The sequence below is a fragment of the Protobothrops mucrosquamatus genome, unplaced genomic scaffold (assembly GCF_001527695.2).
Source record: "Protobothrops mucrosquamatus isolate PMUCROS unplaced genomic scaffold, P.Mucros_1.0 scaffold61, whole genome shotgun sequence".
Lineage (NCBI taxonomy): Eukaryota > Metazoa > Chordata > Lepidosauria > Squamata > Viperidae > Protobothrops > Protobothrops mucrosquamatus.
In genome coordinates this window covers 2,302,511-2,325,544 of record NW_015386440.1, presented here as the reverse complement: position 1 = coordinate 2,325,544, position 23,034 = coordinate 2,302,511, and the positions used below count along the sequence as shown (strand labels likewise).

At 40.3% G+C, this 23,034-nt stretch overlaps 1 protein-coding gene across 2 annotated transcripts in view; it reads right to left on the bottom strand.

The window, feature by feature from the left end:
• The window catches only part of ITGB1 (integrin subunit beta 1), a 39,833-nt gene extending 17,595 nt beyond the window's left edge, over positions 1-22,238 (bottom strand). For both annotated transcript variants that reach the window (XM_029283360.1, XM_015812023.2), the window contains exons 1-3: positions 22,095-22,238; positions 11,438-11,507; positions 10,721-10,806 (exon numbers count right to left, since the gene is read on the bottom strand). In XM_029283360.1, the coding sequence (XP_029139193.1) occupies positions 10,721-10,806; positions 11,438-11,507; positions 22,095-22,103 (165 nt within the window). In that variant the 5' untranslated portion in view covers positions 22,104-22,238. The remainder of the gene's footprint in view (positions 1-10,720; positions 10,807-11,437; positions 11,508-22,094) is intronic.
• Positions 22,239-23,034: the final 796 nt, after the last annotated feature.

Here is a 23,034-nt window from a genome sequence, read left to right as displayed (position 1 = left end):
AGCCACACTATAAAAGGCATGGGCTTTGAAGCTATGACAAGTGGAGCCCAAAGAATGATTTCATGTTCCTAAGGAAGGGCACATGGAGGAGAAACACCAAAGCATAAGCCAGCTGGGCCTCTGCCAGGAATATGCTTCCCTCCAGTACTAAGAGAACGCGGCAAGAATTACACCACACAGAAGACACAATTAGAACCCACAATTACTAGTGACCAGATATGATGGCTCATGGGCTACTTTTTGGCCCGATATTCAAGATGGTGGCCATGACACTGAATCATACAAGGATAGATGTATGCAATTGTAAGCAATAGAAATGTAGCTTTGTCAAGCATTTCACAATGTGGAACTATAATTTCTTCTGAAGAAAATGGGGAAGAACGTGGAAATGTAGTACCCTGCCTCTACAAAGATGAAAGTGTGCTGCTTTTCCCTATGAAAGGAATAAAATGAAATTCACAACTCTAAAATCCTGCAATCAAGTCAGACTGTTAAACTGGATTTCATGAAGAATCAAAAAATAATCTCATCCAGCTGTTCTCCATGTTGACTAGATAGCATTTTTCTGGAGCCCCAGGCACAGAGATCTTTCTCATTATCTGCTTCTGATCCTTTTCAATTTCAGGTGGTAAGATACTGAATTTAAGAATTTCTACATGCAAAGTGTGACTTCTTCCAAAGAGGAGCGTTCCTTTACTAACATTTTGGGTCTTACTCTCCTTTCTTCTCTTCTTCACAAACAAACTAGCAGAAAAAAAACCATAGGCAGCCTACATAATTTTACAAAAACAGAATAGAACAGCCTACCATGATAACTGATTTCAGAGAACTAAGCTCAAAAGTCAGTAATTTGTTTCTGGTTATGTTCACTACAGAGCCGTGGGAAGTGTTATACAATTAGTTTCATTCATTCCCTCTGTATAAAAACTTTTATTGATTAAAAATCAATAATAAAAATTACAAACTAAACTCAAAAAGCAAAAGAAAAATAAAGATGACAGGAAGGTGCAAGAAAAAAGAAAAAAGGGAGCGAGGGGAAAAGAAAGAAAATATGTAAAGATGCAACTTCTGACTTTAATCACAAAAAATAGAAACTCAGTAATTCTTTACTCCCTGAAAAGTTATGTACAAGTATCTCTTTTTCTCATAACCCATCCCTTATCTAGACACAAATCCCTAAATCATTAACATTTCAGTCCTAGTGTCAGCAAATCCCCGTAAGGCTTCCCAGAATTTTATAGAAACAAAGTCTTGTTTGAATCTTAATTAATCAATTTTGAGTTCCTTCCTTTTCCTTCTAGTAATTTTCATCTTCATTCAGAACATGTTGTAGGATTTTATTTATTGTTTTTTCTTCCCATCTCAAAGGCTTCTTCAAGACTTTGGCAAACCTCTTTTCTTAATCCATTCTCCAAGTCTTGTCCTTTGTCCACTTCCTTGGTTTGTCATTTATGTTTCTACTATTAACTGTCGTCTCTGCTTTATAATCCACATTTTTAAAAGTTTGCCAGTATTTCAACAATTCCTTTATATTATATTATTTTCTAATATTCTTGCATGACGTGAGTTTGTTTCGGCTCTTTATCCTGTAGATTTTTTAAGGTACTCTCTTCTGTTGTTACTTCTATAACATCTTTTGAACCTACTTTTATCCATAGAGGCAGACTAGTAATCCTAGTAAAGCATGGCGTAAATAACCAGTTTAATACAAGGCTGTAAACCCTTAAAGCTTACGATGCCTAGTCAAAATAGGTCTCTTGTTAGACACTACAAATAAACAAAAAAAAAATCTCCCATTCATAGCATCTAACTAGTTCCTGCATTAAAAGCCAGCAAAAAGTACCATCAGAATAGTTCAGTGGTGGCGAATCTATGGCACGCGTGCCAAAGGCGGCACTCGGAGTCCTCTCTGTGGGCACGGGCTCCATGCCATGGCAACCGTCCCTCTTCAACCAGCTGCCCGCTAACTTACCGAGGTCCCATGTAGCCGGATGCATCCCAGCACGGGTGGTTTTCCTCCCCCTGTCTCATTCCTCCTGGCCTCGCATGCTCTCCTTTTCCCGGGCACGACCCACTGCATCACCTCCTCAGCTGTCGGCCGTCTGTCCAGCTCAGAGGCGGCTTCTCTGAACTTCTAGTGGCGGGCTGCGGAGCCCCAGAGTGCGCTGGTTGAGGGGCCGGTAGGCTGTGGATGCTGACAGACACTGTTGGTCCCCATGCACTCGCTGGCCTTTGTATGCGGGGGGGCGATGGTGTCAGGAAGCAATCGCCCCGGCCCCTGCCTCGCTTTGCCCTGCGACAATGGCACCCCCAGGCCTACCTTGCCTCACCTCTGCCCCACATGCCAGAGACACCCTGGATCTCCCTCAACCCTGCCCGCTCCCACAGGTGTCCCTCCCCACGAGCAACATCGAGGTGACCATGCCCACCTTGACCACACCCACACAGTCTGCCATGACCACCACAGCCACGCCCACCCAGTGGGCCATGCCCACCTGGCACCCGGTGATAAATAAGTGGGTTTTGGGTTGCAGTTTGGGCACTCAGTCTCTAAAAGGTTCGCCATCACTGGAATAGTTCATTAGTTCACTTGTTAAAAATGTTATTTTTACAGTCTGACATGATGGATATAAATTCTTGCAATTGCCAAAAAAGTATAGTCACAGAAGCAGGAAACACTACAGATTATATCTGTGAAATGGACCAACTCACACATATTGATCTTCTAGATTTATTTAAAAATAGTGGAAAATCTCCAATAGACAAAGGTTTCCATACCTCAGCTTTAAATTTGAGATATAGAAATACAAAGCTGGGTTGCAAAACATATGTCTGGGCTGTATCATTTCAGTTAATAAGTCAGGATTCACATGATAAATTGCTCCCCAAACAAGAAGCAAGGAATCTGAGATGAAGCCTAAGATATACAGTATATAAATTTTTTCCCAATCTGGAAAATTAGGCTTATAAATGAGGAATCAAAATTTAAGAAATTTCAAAATTCAAATTATATTTCAAATGAATGCAAAAGCTGTGGTATCTTTGTCCAATTGCATTATCTGTATCTAAAGTCACTGCCCTTCTAATGTGACAAGGAGACTATAATTAAATTCAGACAGTGTGACTCCAGAGAAGCATGGTTTTTAAATAATCATGAGGCAGCACTATAATACAGACAGAAAAGGCCTGTAGTACAATTGCCAAATGAAAGGACAAAGTTAAAGGAGAATATTTAAACAATATGTTCTTCACCCTGATTATGAACTGTAAATAATGGGTGATTAAAAAAAAGATTAGAACCGGTTTTGCATTTGAAAAGGTCTCAGCTACTTTGCATAAATTCAAGAAAACTGCGTAGTTCCAAAACGATTTCTGATCAAACTGTACCACTCTTAATATTTATTTAATTTAATTTTTATTTATTTAATTTAATTTATATACCGCCCTTCTCCCGCAGGACTCAGGGCGGTGCACAGCATATTAAAACAAGTACAAATACAAAATACAAAAAATATAGACCCCTATAAAACCAAATTAAAAACCAAATATTAGAAGCTGTTATAGATACCGGATATACCATTAATGCAAGCTAAATAGCTTTACTCTCTGAGGGCCCACACACAAAAAACCAAGCAGAAGCATTTTCCTAAATGCTCAAAGCATAAAGCAAGAAACCTCTCTGCCTTCAAATGGATGAGGGTTTTGTTGAGTCTTGTCAGAACAAGAAGAGGGAACAGATATATCTATCTTCAAATTTCCAGACCTGCAGTGGTGAATGAAAGGAAGGAAAAAACTGGAACATAAAGGTCTGAGGAAAAAAAATCCTTTCTCTTTGCATGTGCTGAACGTGATTTTTCTTCCTCTAAGGCTAGATCAGGGGTAGGCAACCTTGGCTCTTTTATGACTCGTGGACTTCAACTCCCAGAATTCCTGAGCCAGTCAGGAATTCTGGGAGTTGAGGTCCACGAGTCATAAAAGAGCCAAGGTTGCCTACCTCTGGACTAGCTACCCCAGGAGAAGACTCTTAACTAGCATTATGATTTTTACACTCTATTGATACTATAAAAGCTGATTTTCTTCTCTCCCTGCCTGTTAAGTATTCTGGAAAGTTAGGATTGTTTATCCAACTAATGTTGTGGAAGAAGTCATCCATAACTCCCATTACCTCTAGCATATGGCTACCCAGTGCAATCTTGAATCTTTTCAACAAGAAGGCAGTAGTAAGGATAGAAGGATAACTTACCAGAAAACAGATAAGACAAACATAGCCAATGAACTCAAATCTCCTTGTTCATATCTTTGTCTAAAACAGTTCCATTAGTTGGCAAAGGCAACAGTTCCATTAGTTGGCAAAGGCAAGCATTCTGTTGGTGTTCTCTGCCCTCATTCCCTTTTTTAGTTTATTACAGGCTTTTCCTAACAGCTGGTCACAAAACCACAAAAGACCAAGTCAAATCTCCTGCAGAAATCTAAATTTATTCTAAGCGAAAGCACCATGAAATATCACTCTGCAGCCTGTTCCTAAACACATTTAATAAAGAAAATACTCCATCAGAATTTCTAACCCTGCATAAGTTAAATTATGGTTCAGTTTTTGGATAGAATTCATTTTATAATTGGTCTTGGTAGGAAAAGAAAATCCGTAACCAGGAAAGTCAGGATTAATCTTAGGATCTCTCCTTAGTGAGACTAGAATCAAGGATCTCATTGCAACACTACTAAGTCTGCCATCAGACTGGAAGAACAGTCTATGCCAGACATGTCAAACACAAGGTCCGCGGGCTGGATCCAGAAAAGGCAAGGGACCAGCCCCCACTGCCCCAGGCCTGGCCCACTCCAACCCAGCTGCGCACACTCTGGGTAACGCACAGGAAACAGCAAGCGCTCAGGGGCTGGTGGTGTGCAGCAGCAGCTCATTTGCCTCAGCCTGCCCCTCCCCTCACAGCCTAATCCCGTCACGCCCGGGCACGCCCTGCATTGCCAGGCCTCTCCTTGTCTGGCTCTGCTTTGCCGTGTCTTTCCTCACTTGGGCCCTGGCGTTCTGTAAACCTAGCGCCCCAGGGCATGCCCAGCATGTGGGATGAACGGCGGTGGCACAAGCCGGTTTCCAGTCGCCCTCTCCGCCACGTGATAGGGCTGGAGAGAGGAACGCAACAATCATGCAGAGCTGTAGCCTGGAACTGCCGGCCGGCTCCCAGTCGCCCTCTCCACCACCACATGGTAGGGCCGGAGGTGGGAACGCAGCAGTCATGCAGAGCTGCAGCCTGGAACTGCTGGCGCCCAGCATTGTGTGAACCTCTGCGGACGCTGGAAAGGGTGAGAAGGAAGAGAAAGCAGGAAGGGTGTGTGCGTGTGTGTGTAAGAGAGAGACAGAGAGAGCCAGGAGAGGAAGAGGAGGAGGAGGAAGCTGAGATGTTACAAAAAAGGGAGTTTCCCACTTTCTCCCTCCTTTCTCTCTTTTTAAATCTCCTTTCAACCTATTTTCCAAAGAATCAGAAGGCAATAATAGATGGAAACTAATCAAGAAGAAAACCAGCCTAGAACTAAGGACTTGTGAAAACAACTAACCAATGAAAAGGCTTGCCTTCAGAAGTTGTGGATGCTCCATCACTGGAGGCTTTTAAGTAGAGATTGGATATTCCATTGTCTGGAATAGTATAGGTCCCCTGCTTGAGCAGGGGCTTGGACTAAAGACCTCAAAGGTCTCTTCCAACTCTTTTTCTTTGAGAGAAGTGTTGCCAACCTCTCCCCCTCCCCTCATCCCTTCCTGGGCACAGAGAGAAGGAGGGAGGGAAGGAAGGAAGGACGGGTGGGAAACAGGAAGAAAGAAAGGGAAAGAAGTAAGGAGATGGGAATGAAAAGGAGGGAGGCAGGGAGGGAGGAAGGAAAGAGATTGGAATAAGAGAGAGCAAGGATCTGAGGGAAGTCCTGCCTTAGCACTTGGCCACCAGCAGCCCTGCTGCCGTTTTGCCATCTCCTGGTGGTGTCCCATCCTATTGCTGAGAATGCTTTGGTTACAAAGCCAGGTCTCCTTGGATGGAGAGGGAGTGGGTCTCCCTTTGACCCATGCACTTTGCTCTCCTGCACCCACCATGAGCAATCTGGCCAAGTAGAGCGAGCACAGCAGCAGCAACCTTGAGGAGGAGGTTAAGTGCAGTTGGGTGCCTCCTCGGGGAAGTTTGGCTAGGCTAGGCAGGGCTGTGGGGTCCTGGTGCCATGGGAGCTCAAGGGCCAGGCTGGGCACTTGACCTCCGCTGCCTAGGGTTCCGGGCAGTCTGTGCCACCATCCAGGGGCCCCTTGCATAGCCTGAGGCTCAGTGAGTTTCCTCCAGTGGACCATGGCTTGGCACTCGCCTCGGTCCCACCTACCCCCTCCACCAGAGACCTCAGATCTGCTTCAGTCCTGCCTGATGCGAGTGACGTTGAGCTGGCCATGCCCACCCAGTAGGCGATGCCCATGCAAGCCATGCCCCCCCGGCCCACCGAGGACAACCACAATGCTGATGCGGCCCTCAATGAAATTGAGTTTGACACCCCTGGTCTATGTGATGTTTAATGGCAATGATTTGCTGATATGCCAATTAGTGTAAAGTTTATTTTTGCAAAACATTAACAATTTTCCTCTTAGTATTACCAACAAATGATCCAAAATCAGAATAGGTTTGTCCCATAAAATATTTGATAATGGTCTAGCACATAGGAGATAGATATGCTTACTACTTTGACACATTTACAAAAACTATAAAGGTGGGATATAAATTAAATAAACATAATAAGAGCAGAATGCTAGCTCAATATATCTATCCTGTGCCATTAGGTTTCCTATCCTTTTAGTCAACTGAAACTGAATTGCCTCTACAATTATCTATTCAATTGTTGGTGTAGGTGAAGAATATAAGATTATTCGGATACATTCTATAAAAATCATCTAGGTGTTATGGAATAGGTGGCAATGAGGTTGGATTGGGCCATAATTGTGACAGAATAGATACAACTACAATATCAAACCCTTGTTTGAGCATTCTATTTCATCTTAATACAGCTCTAAGGTATGACAGATTGTATGTATCAGGTAACTGTGATGAAAATGACCATCACTTTTCTATCAGAACTGACAGGTATCAAAGCCAGTTGGAGTATGATGGCAACTTAAACCAATGTTCAGCCTTATAGTATAAGCTAACCAAGTACAAAGAACATATTAAGTATGTTAATTCATCAGAATCAGAAGAAATAGTATATTGCTGAGGAAAGATAAAAAAAGATGGGGAGTTCTAAGTGGTAAAGTCAACAGGAAGTAATATTCTGTTCAGTAGAAACAGGGAAGCTGCCAACTGTCCATTCAGAACGACTTGCGTGTAAGGCAAGCCGTCCCTAATTGTTGGCAGGCTATAGCCTGCAGGGAAGCCCTGAAGGCAGGATAGGAACTTTCCTCAACACCAATGCAATTGTAGCGGGGACTGCCCGAGAGTGCTTGCAGGAGCTTGATTGGGAAGGGGAAGATTGGGACAGCTGCAGTTGGCTTGGGTGTGGCTGGCGTGAGTGGAAGGAGGAAGGATAGAAAAGGGAAGAAAAGGAGAAGGCCGGGGTTGGTTGGAATTGAGAAGGGAAGGTCTGGAAGCTTATTTTATTTTTCTATCAAGGGTATTTTAAATAGGGGCTAGATAGAGTGAAGTTTTATTGCTTCCTCCGTGGGAGGATGTCTGAGGCGGAGGCAGGCGAGAGTGTGAAGTAAGGGAGTTGGTTGGGGTTCCTAGCCTCGGATTTTAACAATAAAGAGTAAGGGAGGGGGGTGGTTTTTGAATCCTGAAACCTGAAGAAGAATCCTAGAGAAGAAGCACCAGGAGGAGAGAGACTGGTGGTGCCAACTGTTGCTGCCAACTGTTGTTGTGGACTTTGGAGGCATCTGGTCTGTGGCCATCGCTGCTGGCATAGGTGCTGGGACATTGCGGAGGGGAGTTGCCCTGGGGGATGAGCCATTGCCATAACATACTGGCCGTCGTTGTTATTATTACCTAGACCACGGCCCCAAATGGGGGGGGGTAAAGTAGCCTAAGACTTGCTAACGAGTCCCCGGACAATGAGGACGGCGATTTCGTCGGGACTCGACAATATATGTAGAAGTCTCATAGTTGGTGACACTGACCAATAGTTCGTGCCTGAAAGTCCTGCTTCAACAAGAAGAGCCTGCCACCCATTAATGCTGCGTGAGTTCTGGTTGTAAGACATCTCATCGATCTCTAAAGAACATTGCTGCAAGGCTGGACAAGGGGGGGACGTGGCCGGGAGGGCCTGGGCATTGGCGGCCTCTGAGGAGGTAGCGCTACACAATTGTCCAAATTTGAATTTTATGGAAAATTTGTCCAAATTGAATTCTAATTATTCTGATTATTGTTATGAAAAAAGGAAAATCCACGAGGGAATCATACAACCTGCTGCTAATTCTGGAAAGGAGTACAATTTACGTGTCTGCTGAGCAAGAGACTAAGTCGTAAACTGGGGTACTCTAGCCCAGCAGAGGCGTGGCAACTTTCCAGACTTAGTCTAATTTGAGCAGAAAGATTAAGAAAATCCACTCGTGGATTCTCCATCCAATCATCCTGGAAAACAATTGATTGTTGGGTAGTAAGATCAAAGGAATGAGCATGCTTTTCTTAAGACTGCTAATAGGAACTTAAAAATAGGATAAAGGGTAGGCCTACTCAGTAGTAAAAGCTGGACCTGATGCCAGAACATATTGTTCCTTTCCATGTGAACAATCATGAAGCCCCATGGCTGAAACTGATATAATGAATTCAAATTAGATTTAATCCATTTTTTTTCTTTTCCTGGTTGTGTGAGACCCAAATTTAAAGGATAAAATGTGATTTGGTACATAGACAGAATTCACCTGTTGGGAATACCTTAAACCAATTATCTTTTTTTCTAGGATTATTCAGCTACCCAAGAAAAGATACAGCTGCTTTAAAATGCTCCTGGTAGGTTTATGACTGTGTCTCATTTTGCCCTTTGAAACTGGATCTATGTAAGCTCTAATTTTATCTCACATTTTTATGAGATATAGAGCAGTTTAATTAATTAAATTTATATGCTGCCCATCTTGCTATTGAAAGAGACTGAGTGACTTTAAATTTAGATTCCATTGCTTACCATTTCCACCATCACATTATTCTATCATACTAAGACATAATTTACTTCTAAAGCACATGATTAATCTAACACAACATAGTGAGGTGTATGGATCTAGTGAGAAAAATGAAATGCATATGTTAGCCATAGTATCTTTCCACAAATCCAGCAAAGATTTTTGATAATTATTTTTTTGCTTGTTTTTGAGGAGTGTAATGGCCTAGTGGTAAAGGCACTCTCCTCCCACTTGGAAGTTTGAGAGTTCCAGGTAGTGGAAGATGTTTCTTAGAGCGTAAAGAAAAAATATCTGCTGCCAATTCCATATAGGCCTCAGGAAGGGCATCTGGCCAGTAATTGCTCAGCTCCACCCAGTCACCTCAACTCTATCCTGAATTAAGGACTATAGGATCATAAAAAGAAGAAAAAAAGCTTGTTTTCCTGCGACAACCTACATTTAGTATTTAATGTGCTTTGTCACATTTCTAGCCCACTCTATGGCCAGATTAGAACAATTCCACAAATATTTTCTGGTTTTGAGCAGAAAATTGATATTCTTATCCAATTCCTAGACTTCAAAATGATGTCTTATCTTCAGATAGCCACAGCCAACAGTATGTTGCCAAGGTATTAACAAGGGACACTCCAGTCAGAGAAGACTGGGAGAAGGGAGATGAACATTTACTTGATGGCCCAGAAAAACAAAGTTGCTTGAAAAATACAAGATTGATTAATGCTGTTAATCTATAGGTCTCAGATCTTTTTCAAGGGCCTTCTCTACTTGACATCCTTTACGCAGGTTTGAATTGCAGTCTATGAAGCGCCTGGTCTTCTACTGTGGCTAGCAGGCTGCTGTGAGCAAATCCTTTCTTGTTTCTCCTTTCTATGTTATCTCATGAGATAATAGGATTGCAGTTTTAATTTTTATCATGCTATTTTTTTATTAATAGGAGGCTCTCCTCCAAGCCATCTCCAGAACAACATCTAAAGGTAGTCCTCAACTTATGGCTATTCATAGTTATGATGTTGCTGAAAAAAGTGACTTTCAACCCGGTCTTTGCACTTATGATCATTTTAACATTCCCACAATCATTGTGCTTCAGGTGTTAGCAACTGACATGCATTTACAACAGTTGCAGCATCCCAAAGTCACATGACAGTCATCTGCAACTTTCCTAGCAACTTCTGACAAGCAAAGTCAATAGAGCAGGAGTCTTCAAACTTGGCCCTTTTATGACTTGTAGACTGGCTGCTCAGCCAGCCTGCTCAGGACGCTGGCTGAGGAATTCTGGGAGTGTAGGTGCACAAGTAATAAAAGGGCCAAGTTTGAAGACCCCTGCAATAGAGGAAGCCAAATTTGATTAATAATTGCAGTAAAACAGTCATAAAATCAGGCATGACTTAACAACTGTACAGTCTAGGAAATTCTGGTTCCAATTGTATTCTTAAGTCAAGGACTACCTGTAATTACCAAATTTATACATATCTATAAATATAAATCATGTAAATTCATAACAATACATAATTTGAATTAATTACACAATTATAAATTATGTTAATGCTAATACTGTTTTGAAATAGTTAAAATACGTACTATATTTTTACACCATCCACAATCTGGGCCAGCTTGTATACAATCAGCACATGATTTTGCATTAGCATTTATACAAATGCTCCCACCTATAAGAAACAAATGATCAGATTTTGTAAAAATGCAATCAAAGATTTAATTTAAGTTATAATTAGTACATGTCTTTCTCCACATTCCAACTATTCACCATGTAGCATTATTAGTGTTACTGTAAAAGTCATTTCTTATATGGAAGGCAGCTCCATTTAGAGAAATCAAATTAATATTTGTGTGCGTAACTGACTGTGCCATATATTTAGCTTTATGCACAATGAAAATCAACACCGAGTAGAATAAATACTGGCTGAAATTTTTACATGTAAAAAATCTGGATAGGAAGTTTTAGGGTTATATTTCCTTGTGTTTTATTAATTGTCCAGAAGATTAAAATATAAGAGTTTACCTTACTGGAAGAATAGAGAATGCACAGAATTTTATGAGACCTGAGTGACACAACAGTTCCAAGTTTTCTAAAATAATTTAAAATCCTTCAGGTGCCCTGGAGCATTATTTAGAAGATAAAGCTCATTCCCTTTCCAGGAAAGAAATCAGTGCTGATTTCTTTATCCTGTGTCAACACAGCCATGATTCCAGTTGTTAAAAAAGAATACAATGCTTTCCAGATGAATTCAGAATGGATGTAATCTATATGAATTCAAATTTTAAAATTATTCCACTTACTTTGTTGGGCAAATCCATACGGTATGAGGCAATTTAATATTCCAACCAAGAGAAGAAAATGCAAATGTATCTGTTAAATAAGAGAAAAACAATTAAATTATCTGATTTAAGTATCTGCATAAGGTTTAACAAATGTGGTTCAGACAATAAATATAGTAGACAATTTTGACAACTGCATTGCAAAAATCATGTGTTTCTATATTTTACAGAAAAACCTTAGATTAATGGAGCACTAATTAGCAATGTACCAAATAACCATTTTTTCACAAGACTTTCTTTTAAATTTTCTTTAGTTTATAAAACTGTAAAAGGTATTTACATTCAAAAACATTAGAAAACACATTAGAAAATCTATTTAAAACATCTAATATAGCATTTGTTTTTTTCACTGCAATTGTAACATAGTAACAATTTAAATTATGGCATTTAACTAAATTGGCATTTAATTTATCAACAATATAGTATATAGATCAGTGATGGCAAACCTTTTAGAGACTGAGTGCCCAAACTGCAAACCAAAACCCACTTATGCATCGTCGGGTGCTGGGTGGGTATGGCCAATTGGGTGGGCATGGCTTCGGTGGTAACGGCAGACTGGATGGGACTAAAAAGTTCAATCAATCAATTCCAACTTTGCAAGATCTTTTTTTTCCGCGAGAAGTTGAAATTGATTGATTGATTGAACCTTTTTTTTTGCACACGGCAACGGAGGCCTAAAGCGAAAAGGTTTTATAAAACCCAGCTGAAGGCCTAGGACTGGGGCGACGGCGCACATGCCCACAGAGAGGGCTCTGAGTGCCGCCTCTGGCACCCGTGCCATAGGTTCACCACCACTGATATAGATAAAGCAACTTGATAAGGGTGAAGAAAGGAGCAAAACAAATGGCCGAATGAACATAAAGCACTTTTTATGGAAAGGAGTTTTTATCTCTATTCTGTTCTGTTCTTCTGTTAGGAACTTTTTCAAAGTTCTCTTTTTCACTGGTATAGGTAGTCCTCAACTTACGACCAGTTGTTTAGTGACCATTTAAAATTACAATGAACTTTCCTAGAATTATTTATGACCCAGTTTTGAAGTTCCGATGCCTCCTCTTCCCACAGTCATGTGATTGCATTTTGGGTGTTTGGCAACCAGCCCACATTTATGGCTGTTTGTAGCATCGCACACTCATGGACCGTGATTTATGTTGTTTTTTTTCTATAAATTGATTTTTACTTCGATTTCCTGGCAAAAAAACACCCACTAGGTACAACAGGCTTACTTAACGACCTTGATATTTGCTTAACAACAGCTGCAAAAGAGTTTGTAAAATTAGGTGCGTTGATCCGGTTTATGACTGGCACAACTTCATTCTGGGCTCAATTACAGTTGTAAATTGAGGACTACCTGTACCACAGGTAAGTAATTTTTTCTCTCTTTTCCAACTAACTTGGAAAAACTTTAAAACCATTTATATGTTACAGAAGTAACAGAACAGAGGCTTCAAGGATAGACTTCTTCCAAACATTGAAAACAATTTTATGATTACTCCTGAGCAAAGGGAACACATAGGTTGGATATCCAAAGTACATAATGCATGAAACATAATGCAAAAACTCCTGTGATTCTCTCTTTAACCAAGACAAAAGCTGAGATCTATTTATAATCCATCAGTCACATAGATCAAACCTACATTTCTAATAACTAACAGAATTAATCCCTCTATCAAGACATTTATCCAACATATTTTCAGTATCATATTCCCTGCATTTGATGAAGTGGACTGGGATTCACAAAAACTCATGCAATGTACATATTGAAATTGCCATAAGACTGTTGTTTGCTGCAAAAAATTAACATTCTATATATTCTCCTATGCGGGTATCTTATCTGTAAACCGGAGATGAGATAATGGAAGTGTCATACAAACTTGACCCTTTTTGAATTTGTATTGTAATATTGCATACAAGTACATAAATGGTGGGGCTTGTGACATGACACCATGATACATGTTTTTCATTTTGATGAAACCTTTCTTTGCTATGAATGCCCATGTTCCTCTGTTAACCAGAAAAAAAGATGTTTAATATAACTGGAGATGCCTTCTCATTCCCATATTCCAGGAACCAAATTACATCAATCTAGGTGAAAAAATGGTGAAAGCATATTGTCTTAAACCAGGCGTAGGCAACCTCAGCTCTTAAACCATGTGTCAACCTTCCCTCTGGCGAATTCAACATTAAAGAAACTCCACGGCCATGAGGTGCCATAAGAGATAATTTTTTATTGAATACACATCCCGGCAGTGAAGAAGTAAAATGAACTCTGGTTTTCCAGAGTGAAATTCTGGTTAGTTAACAACAGCTTTTCATAGCCCCCACCTACCATGTGTTCACGTTGCCCAATCACATTCTTTCTGTTTGTTATGGAACCGGTCCACTTCTCTGCCAGATACCTGCTTTGGATGACTTTGCTTCTCATAGTCCATGGATAGCTTCCTGAAACTCCCGTTTCTTTCCCAGACTCCTCCCCCCAATTTCTATGGCAAGTCGAGCAGCTACAAAGGTTAACAAGCATCTTAGCAATTCAACCTTGATACCATAAAATTATATATGTGTGTGTGTGTGTGTGTGTGTGTGTGTGTGTGTGTGTATGTATGTATGTATGTATGTATATATATATATATATATATATATATATATAAAATTTTAAAGCTCACATTTGTTAATTACACTTTAGAACACGTTTTATATGCTATTGTATGTCTTAAATACAACACTAATTCTAGTGTTGTATTTATAATGCTTATAAAATTGGATGTTTTTTTGATGTGCTAAAGACACTGCACTAGAATGAAAGTTACATACTAATTGAAGAGAAAGAAAAAAGAGTCACAAAATGCACCTTTATTGTGGAAGAGAATGATCTTATAACAGAGGTCCCCAACCTTTTGGGCACCAAGGACCGGTTCCGTGGAGAGAGGTTTTTCTGCGGTTTTCTGTGTGCTGCCTGCATCCCAAGGATGGGGCTTTGCTTGTTTGTGCGGACCGATTGCTAGCATGCCACGGTCCCGTACTGGTCCACGGACTGGGGGTTGGGAACCTGTCTTATAATAAGCAGTTTTTGAAAATCTCCCCCAGTCATAATAACTGACGTCAGCCAGACCCTACAGAAGCCAAGTGAGATGGAATATTGCTTGACATTTTACAAGTAGTTCTTGACCTACGATTGGTCCCCTAATGAGCTGTGGTGGCACAGTGGTAAGAATGCAGTATTACAGGCTAATTCTGATGACTCTATGAGTTCCATTTTCACCAGTTCAAGGTTGACTCAGCCTTCCAAGGTAGGTAAAATGAGGATCCAGATTGTTGGGGGCAATATGCTGACTCTGTAAACCACTTAGAGAGGGCTGTAAAGCACTGTGAAGTGGTATGTGTTAAGTATAAGTACTATTGCTATTAATGACTGTTCAGTGTTATGACAGACTTCATTAAGACTATTTACAACCCGGATTCAAAGCTCTGACTGTTGGTCTCTCCCCACAATCATGTAATCGCATTTTGGGTGCTTGACAACTGGGCTATATTCATGATTGTTTATAACATCGTGTAGTCACATGAACATGATTTACATTATTATTATTATTTTTGCTGGAAAATAGCATTTACTTCCAGTTTCTGGCAAAAAGTGCCCACTGTGGACAATTTGCTTAATGATTGCCACATCTGCTTAACGACCACTGCAGAAAAAGGTTGTAAAAGTGGTCATATGATGACCTGCTTAACAACCGGCCTGACTTATGACCTTAATTCTGGGTTCAATAATGGTTATGAGGACTACCTGCATAGGTTGAAACATCTAGTCTAATAGAAACATATTCATTAAAAATCAAGATAAAGGTCTTTGGAATCCTTATGAAATGAGGCAATAGAATTCAACAAAAAACAAGTGCAGGAAAATAACATAGTTTATAACAGGCAGCACAATTTTTTCTCTCTTACGGAAAAGGAAATTTGTCATTTCCTTTAGCATTCTGACTTTTTAAATAGTTCACCTATAAAAACTGTTGCAATAAAAATATTAAACGCTTGACAACTTTTAATTACTGATCAGCTCTCAATTGCAGAAAATTGTGGTTTTATTTTGAAAACAAAAGTTACTATGGCTATTATACCGATTGAATAAAAAGAAATTACCCATAATCACAGAAAAAAAAAACAGTTCAAAAGCTCTTTCCTGCCTGCTTTGAAAAGACTGAAACAAAAGTGCTTTAGATCACTGGCTGAGTTTTGAAAGAGACAAAGAAAGGGCAAGAAAAGACATTCTATGCAACATAAAATGTCACTGAATTTGCATATACTACTACTATTCAGGCAGTCCTCATCTTATGACAGGTCGCTTAGTGACTGTTCAAACTTATGACTGGTCCCCCCAAAAGGTATTTATGATCTGGTTCTGAAGTCATGTGAATGCATTTCAGGTGCCTGGCAATTAGCATGCATTTACAGCTGTTTGCAGTGCCCTGCAATCAGATAACAAATACCAGAGTTCGAAAGGACCTTAGAGATCTTCTAGTCCAACCCCCTGCTCAAACAGGAATCCCTATACCATTCCAGTCAAATGGCTGTCCGGTCTCTTCTTAAAAGCCTCCAGTGATGGAGCACCCACAACTTCTCAAAGCAAGCTGATTATTCTCACCTGTCAGGAAGTTTCTCCTTAGTTCTAGGTTGCTTCTCTCCTTGATTAGTTTTCATCCATTGCTTCTTGTTCTGCCTTCAGGTGCTTTGGAAAATAGCTCAACTCCCTCTTCTTTGTGGCAGCCCCTCAAATATTGGAACACTGCTGTCATGGCACCCTAATCCTTGTTTTCATTAAATCAGACATACCCAATTCATATGACCGTTCCTCACATGTTTTAGCATCCAGCCCTAATCAAATGACTGGGATTTATGACATTTTTGCAAAAACTGTATTTATTTCTGGGTTTTGGCAAAAATGCCCCACTATGAACAATGAGTTTGCTTGACAACTATGGACTCATTTAATTATCATGGTGATTTCCTGCCACAAAAGGCAGTAAAATCAAACTAATCATATGATGACTCACTTTATATGGCCTATGACTGTAATGGGCAGCCTCAATTATGATTGTTGAGGACTACCTATATATTGTTTTCAATGCAATGGACTAATGCATGTATCCTTTTTCAATTTATGCATGCAGTTTTTTGCACGCTATTTACAGCTAAAACGACTTCAAACTTAATTTATGTAAAAAATATGTATAGCATACACTCCTGAATACATCTGAAGGAAGCTTCAAGCAAAATTGAACAGGTTGAGATAAATCAACAATTGGAAACTAAGTCTTATTGAGAAAGAATGAAGGAATCGATTGACGTGTGTTAGATAGAAAGCTTTATATAACTGAAAGGGTGCCAAAATAAATGGTATGATCTGTTCTGTGTCACAATGGCCTGTCATCCCTGTGTCTTTAGAAGTTGAGCTCATATTTTGATTTTGTATAAATAGAGTAAAAACAGTGGCCTTCTCAAATCAAATATAACCCCCTTTTGTCCAAATATTTAAAGAAAAAAAATAAAATGTACCTATGATATTACTTATTTATTTGATGTTTACTCTACCTTTCTTCTCTGAGCTCAAGGCAGTAAGAATAACACTCTGAGGGAACAGTGTTGAGTCACTGAGTGAGTTTCTGTGGCTAAGGATGTGCTTAAACCTCTCCTCTCCCCCCCCCTCCATCTTAATCCAGCTTCTTGGCCACTGCTGCACTACTTTTTTCTCACTCATATGTGACTTTCCTGTACACAACACAGAAATTACAAATCAGCTTAAAAAAAGGAAAAAAAAAACCTTAAGAAGTTAAACTTCGCAGGAGAATAAAATAAATTATTCTAAAAATATATACCTGTTTTCAATGTATATGAACATATTTCATGTAATACTAAAGCCAGGATATCTCTCCAGTGATATGTAAATCATTTATGCAAAATGCATGTTATTACAAGTCTATCATATCCCACAAAAGCAGTGAATTCCATTCAATGTCCAAGTTTGTTACTAGAGATTCGGGCTACATTTATTCTTGACAAAATTATCCTGCAGGTAATCCTTAGACAACTATAATGGAGCTTGTCCATTACGGTCATATATTCTGATGGTTGTTAAGTGAACGTAGTAGTTGTAAGAACAAACCTACTGTTTGTATGGTGCAGTTTTATTGAAAACTGGAAGTAAGTGCTGGTTTTCAGCAAAACCATCAAAAAAACAGTCATGTAACCACAGGATGCTTCAAATAGCACCAAATGTGGCCTCATTGCTGAGCACTTAAAGTGCAATCATGTGATCATGCGTGGGAACCAACGAAACTTTGAATCTGAGTTTTAAGTCCCCTTTCCAGGTAGATTGTAACTTTGAATGGTTGCTAAGCAACCAGTCATAAGCCGAGGATTGCTGTATAGCTGATGATTCTAATGCAGGGGTCCCCAACCCCAAGCCCGTGGACCAGTACCAGGCTGCAGCATGCCAGCAACCAGTCCGCACAAACAAGGAAAGCCCCATCCTTGGGATGCAGGCAGCACATAAAACCAGGCCCCCTCCGATCCGTGGAAAAATCTTTCTCCACATAACCAGTCCCTGGTGCCCAAAAGGTTGGGGACCTCTGTTCTAAGGAACACTAAAGAAGTACAGAAAAGCACTGCTTTTTCCTGGGTCAATCTTTTGGTCCATCTAGTCCAGGGGTAGGCAACCTTGGCTCTTTTATGACTCGTGGACTTCAACTCCCAGAGTTCCTGAGCCAGCTACTCTTCAAGTTGTTCATTGACAGCAGGAGTGGGGAATGATGCTCTTTTTATGACTTGTGGACTTCAACTCCCAGAATTCCTGAGCCAGCCCTGGGGGTTGAAATCCACGTCATAAAGGGGCCATAGTTCCCCATCTCTGATCTACAGTGTCTGGATAGACTAATTTTAAAAGCTGACGGCAGAAGACACATTCAGACAAGAATTTTCCCACTCCCATCTGCAGATGTTACAAGTATAAAACTGGGTCTCCAGAATGCAAAATATACCTATTTATTACTGAAGCAAGTCCTCTCCTTTAAAACAGGGGGATACTATTATCAATCAACCAACTCCTCCTGATTTGTCAGTGAGCACGTATAGCATTTAGAAATTAAATATGTTCAAAGAAGAGGAATTTATTCTGTTTAACCTTTAATGAATCAGCTTGTACACAGAAGCAGAAGCCAAATTTTAATCCTTTTATATTCTCACAACTGGAAGAAAAAAATCAGTTACAAGTTCAGGTGTTAAGGGAACAGTATTTGTTCAGACATTTTTGCTTTTAATTTATTCTGTAAGGTAAAAATGGGGAATGGGAGTGCATTAGTCCAGATCCATCAGTATTAATTACAAAGCAAGAAACTATTGTCTATAGAGCTGACTACTCATTTTTTAGGATACGTAAGTCTGCTTACTCATTTCCTTAAGCTAATTTTTTTTTGAAACACCCTGGTGAGTAATCTGCTTTATCATTATTTGATTTTTATACTGCAGTTTGGTGCCCGAGGCAGAAAATCTTTCTGGTTAACAACAGTTCTTCCATTTGGAACTGCTAATTAGATTCCTAGTTTAATCATGGTCCAGAGAAGTGAAGGGTTATCCAAAATTAGAATATATCATTCTCTATTATACATTTCATGCGATTTATATTAGCTGTAACATTTAAAAAAACCTTCAAAAGGCTAGCATGTTCCTTTATTGCGAGTAATACATTTCTAGCATAATGATTAACAAGCAAATGGAAGACTAAGACACATATCAATCTTACTCAACCACAAACAGGCTAGATTTACTGTGTTTTATTGTCTACAATGTCCGGATAAATTAATTCTGAAAACTGTTGGAAGCAGAGACTCAGAAAAGTCACTGGCAAAACAAATCTCTATTTCAATAATCCTGTCTTGTCTTACATTATATATGTAAGACAAGATGGAGTTGTCTTATATATGCTTAGCATGTAAAACATAAGTATAATGTTTAAGTCTTCTATATTACTGAGAAAAATTAAAGACTAGTGACAGAGAAGATAAGTTAAATGTCACTTGACAGACTGTTCTATAATATACACTGTATTTGCCCAAAAGGAAAATGAAATTTTTCCTATTAATCAGTTCTGATTTATTTATTTAGCATATGGCAAATCAGTTCTGAATTAAAGGATCTTATGTTTAAAAATAAATCTAGTTGTGACAAGGAAGGGAGGGATGAATCTAAAATTCTGTATATGTATATTAGAAACCACCATCTCTTCTTTTCTGGGTTTTCTCCCATTGCTTCTAAAAGGGAAATAATTCATTCTCATCCATTTCAGGGACCATAAACATTTCATTATAGTTTGTTTTGGTTAGGATTATTTTACTGCTCACTATTAGAATCAAAAAGATTTATATTTCCATATAGTCATGTCCCCCCTCCCCTGCATGCAAGAATTCCCCATTTTGCTTCTGATTCAGACTTCCAGGATGGAGGAAACAAACGGAGAAGATATTTGCAAAATTGGATTTTTTCCTAAGAAGGCAAATATTGCCTTTGCCTTCAGTCAGTCATCATATGGATCAATCCCTAGCACATCCTTGTAAGGAATAAAGGATCGGGACTTTGAGAAGTTTATAGCCTTTCAATATTTCAATTAATAAAGTAGAACAGAGGCATCAATACAATTTTCTGATCGCAAGATAAAGGCCCAAATTAACTCAGTCAGCTTCATGTCATCATAGGATATGAACCAAGTGAAACAATTCGTTTTGTGTATATGAAAGCGACAATAATTCAGAATCACAATGCTACCCAGACTGTCTTGATTTTCAGGCAAATCCAGGTGCTACCAAAGTTGACAAAATAATATGCAATCTTTCAAGTACTGTTCATCAAACAAGAAAAAATTGGCAATTTGATGAAATGCAGGAGATATTCATGCTAGGTTCTGTTGGAGAGAATAGATCCTGTGGCTTTTGAAGCATCCAGCAAATTATATAATTTAATGTGACAGACAGAAGAAATAGCTAAATATATAGAAGTAATCATTAACAATATGTATTTAATTCAAATTAAGCTGAAACTGAATTTAAATCAAAATTACTCTTTTTTTAACAGCCCACTCTTTCTTTCATTATAGTATGATCTACTTCTTGGATCTCAGTCCCCAAAATATTGTATATCCCGATTTTACTTTTAAGCCAGTCTTTTGCTGAAGTAAATAATACTGTTTTTTTTACAAATATAATCCAGGAATTGTTATAATTCTCTGTCTTTGGGTCAAATATAGTTCTTTAACAAATTGAAAACCAGTAGAAGGAATTAGTTCTTGCAACAACACAGCCAAATATAATTTGAACTGATGCCCAAGATAAAACCAATTTGCCAAAATAGGCAAGCAAGTGTGCCTTCCGCTGCAATGTTATTAGAACAACAATAGCAATCAATGCCAAAGTGACATTTCTAATAATACTTCAAAAGAAACAGCAATGCAGCAACTAAGGGCTGGTTTGGATAGAGAAAAATCTTGCTTAGTTATGAGTCAATACCTACTTCAAAAGGTAGGCGAAGGGTTCAATGGCCCACAATTTTCTGAACACTTTAATCATTTAATGTCTCAGAAAAGAATGAAATCACACAGAAAAACATTAGGAATGGAAATGCAGTGTTAAAACATTCCCCAGAGACAAAGAGGAAGTTTCTATAAAAAGATGTTAATATTCGTATGCAAATATATTACTGCAAGCTCCAAGTACTATAATTGTATCAGATACTCAAGAGGACAAATGAAAAAAATATCACTACCAAAAACACTGGGGGAATGAAATGCAGTATCTTCAGGAAACAGAATGTACAAAGATATCCTATGAGTTCAACTGCAAGTAAATATAGCTGAAAGAAAATTATACTGGTTATAACTTCTCCTGGATCTATTTTGAAGTTACTTTTTATAAAAATACTAGGGTGGCTTTAGGATTAGGAAGTTGCAAACGTCGGGCTTTTTTCATGCACGTTTACTCAGCTGCATTCATGAACTTATTCCCAGGCAGGCAGGCAGGCCCCTTGAAGGTTAACCCCGAGATCAAACTCCACAAAGAGCCCTGGCAAAAACACGGATCGAAAACTAATATTAGTATCGTGTGAATCTTTACATGGAAAACACGAGTTTCCTTCCGCCACTAAGGCAGCATAGATCGCTGTTGGGTTTGCTTGGAGCCTTTAGTTCCCCCCCCCCAAGACAATTCACGGGGGCCGGTTTGGGGGGGGGAGAGATAATCCACGCCTCCCCTTTCCGCGCCAGAACAAAAGACCTCGGGAAGGACTTTCATTACTTCCCAGCCCGCCTCGGATTTCACTCCAGGAGCTCAAGATCTTCTCCCTTCTCTAGCAGCCCCGCCGCCCTCCCCACACTAAAAGTCCGATCCTGAGTAAGGGGGGCTCCGGAAAGGGATCCCGGGCGATCTTTCAGATAAGGGGAATAAGATGGGGGGGCTCCGTCCCGCTCATCCCGCAGCCCATCCACATGAATAAAGGTGAAAGGGAGGAGAGATACAGGAATCGCTTTGCCGCCGTTTGCCCCCCTTTCTCACTCCCCCCCACCAAACCCTCGCAGCCCTACCCGTGCCATGGCCGGGCTCGCCTTTGATGGCGCCGAGGACAAGCTGGCTGGCGGCGCAGGAAAGCTCCTTTCTGGCCCTTCTCCGCCGGGCCTGCTCTCTCCGGGGCGGTGTCCGGCGGGTCCCTCACTCCTCCGCTCCTTCCCCCGTGTGGCAGACCCGGGAAAGGAGACAGCCAGACCCGCCAGTACCGCTGCTCCCTCTTCGCCTCCGGAAGCGCATTCCTCGCTGCTGCCGTCAGGCGGGGCGGGGCGTGCAAGGCGCTGAACTGGGCCCTTGGGCACGTCGGAGCGCGGTGGGGTTTTTCCCGGCCGCCCTGGAGCTGGCGGGATCCTGCCGTTCCCTCAAGACCCGCCCGAAGGAAGCGAGGTGCTTTGCAACCCACACCTCGTGCGCAACTTTGTGGACTTCTCTGCCGGAAGTGAACCTTGAGGTTTAGGACGCAGGTTGCTGCTAGTAAGCGGAGAAGACCATTGCCTGAAATCTGGGATTAGTTGAACTCAAAGGGTTTCCTGATTAGGACCCGAGCTTATAAAATGAAGCTCATCTTTGCTAAACCAGGATCGAGCATCCTGCTTGGGGGTACACGAGGTTCTGAGCCATACGTACATCATAGATGGCTGGATTTGCATGGCGCGCCAAAGCACAAGCCTACCTCATTGTGCCTTGGTGTTTTGCGTGAATGCAACATGTTCATATTACCAATAAAGGAGAATATTTGTAGCTCAGGGTTGAAATAAGGGGTCCTTGGTGCTCTCTGAGCTTGGCTGGGTTTTTTTGCATATGTTTCATTACCCAAACTAGGCAACATCATCAGTACTGATGATGTTGTCTAGTTTGGGTAATGAAACATCTGCAAGAAAACAGCTTAAGTTCAGAGACCACCAAGGACCCCACACAAATTGGTGTCTCCATTAAGGACTTTTAGAACCTATCCTTACA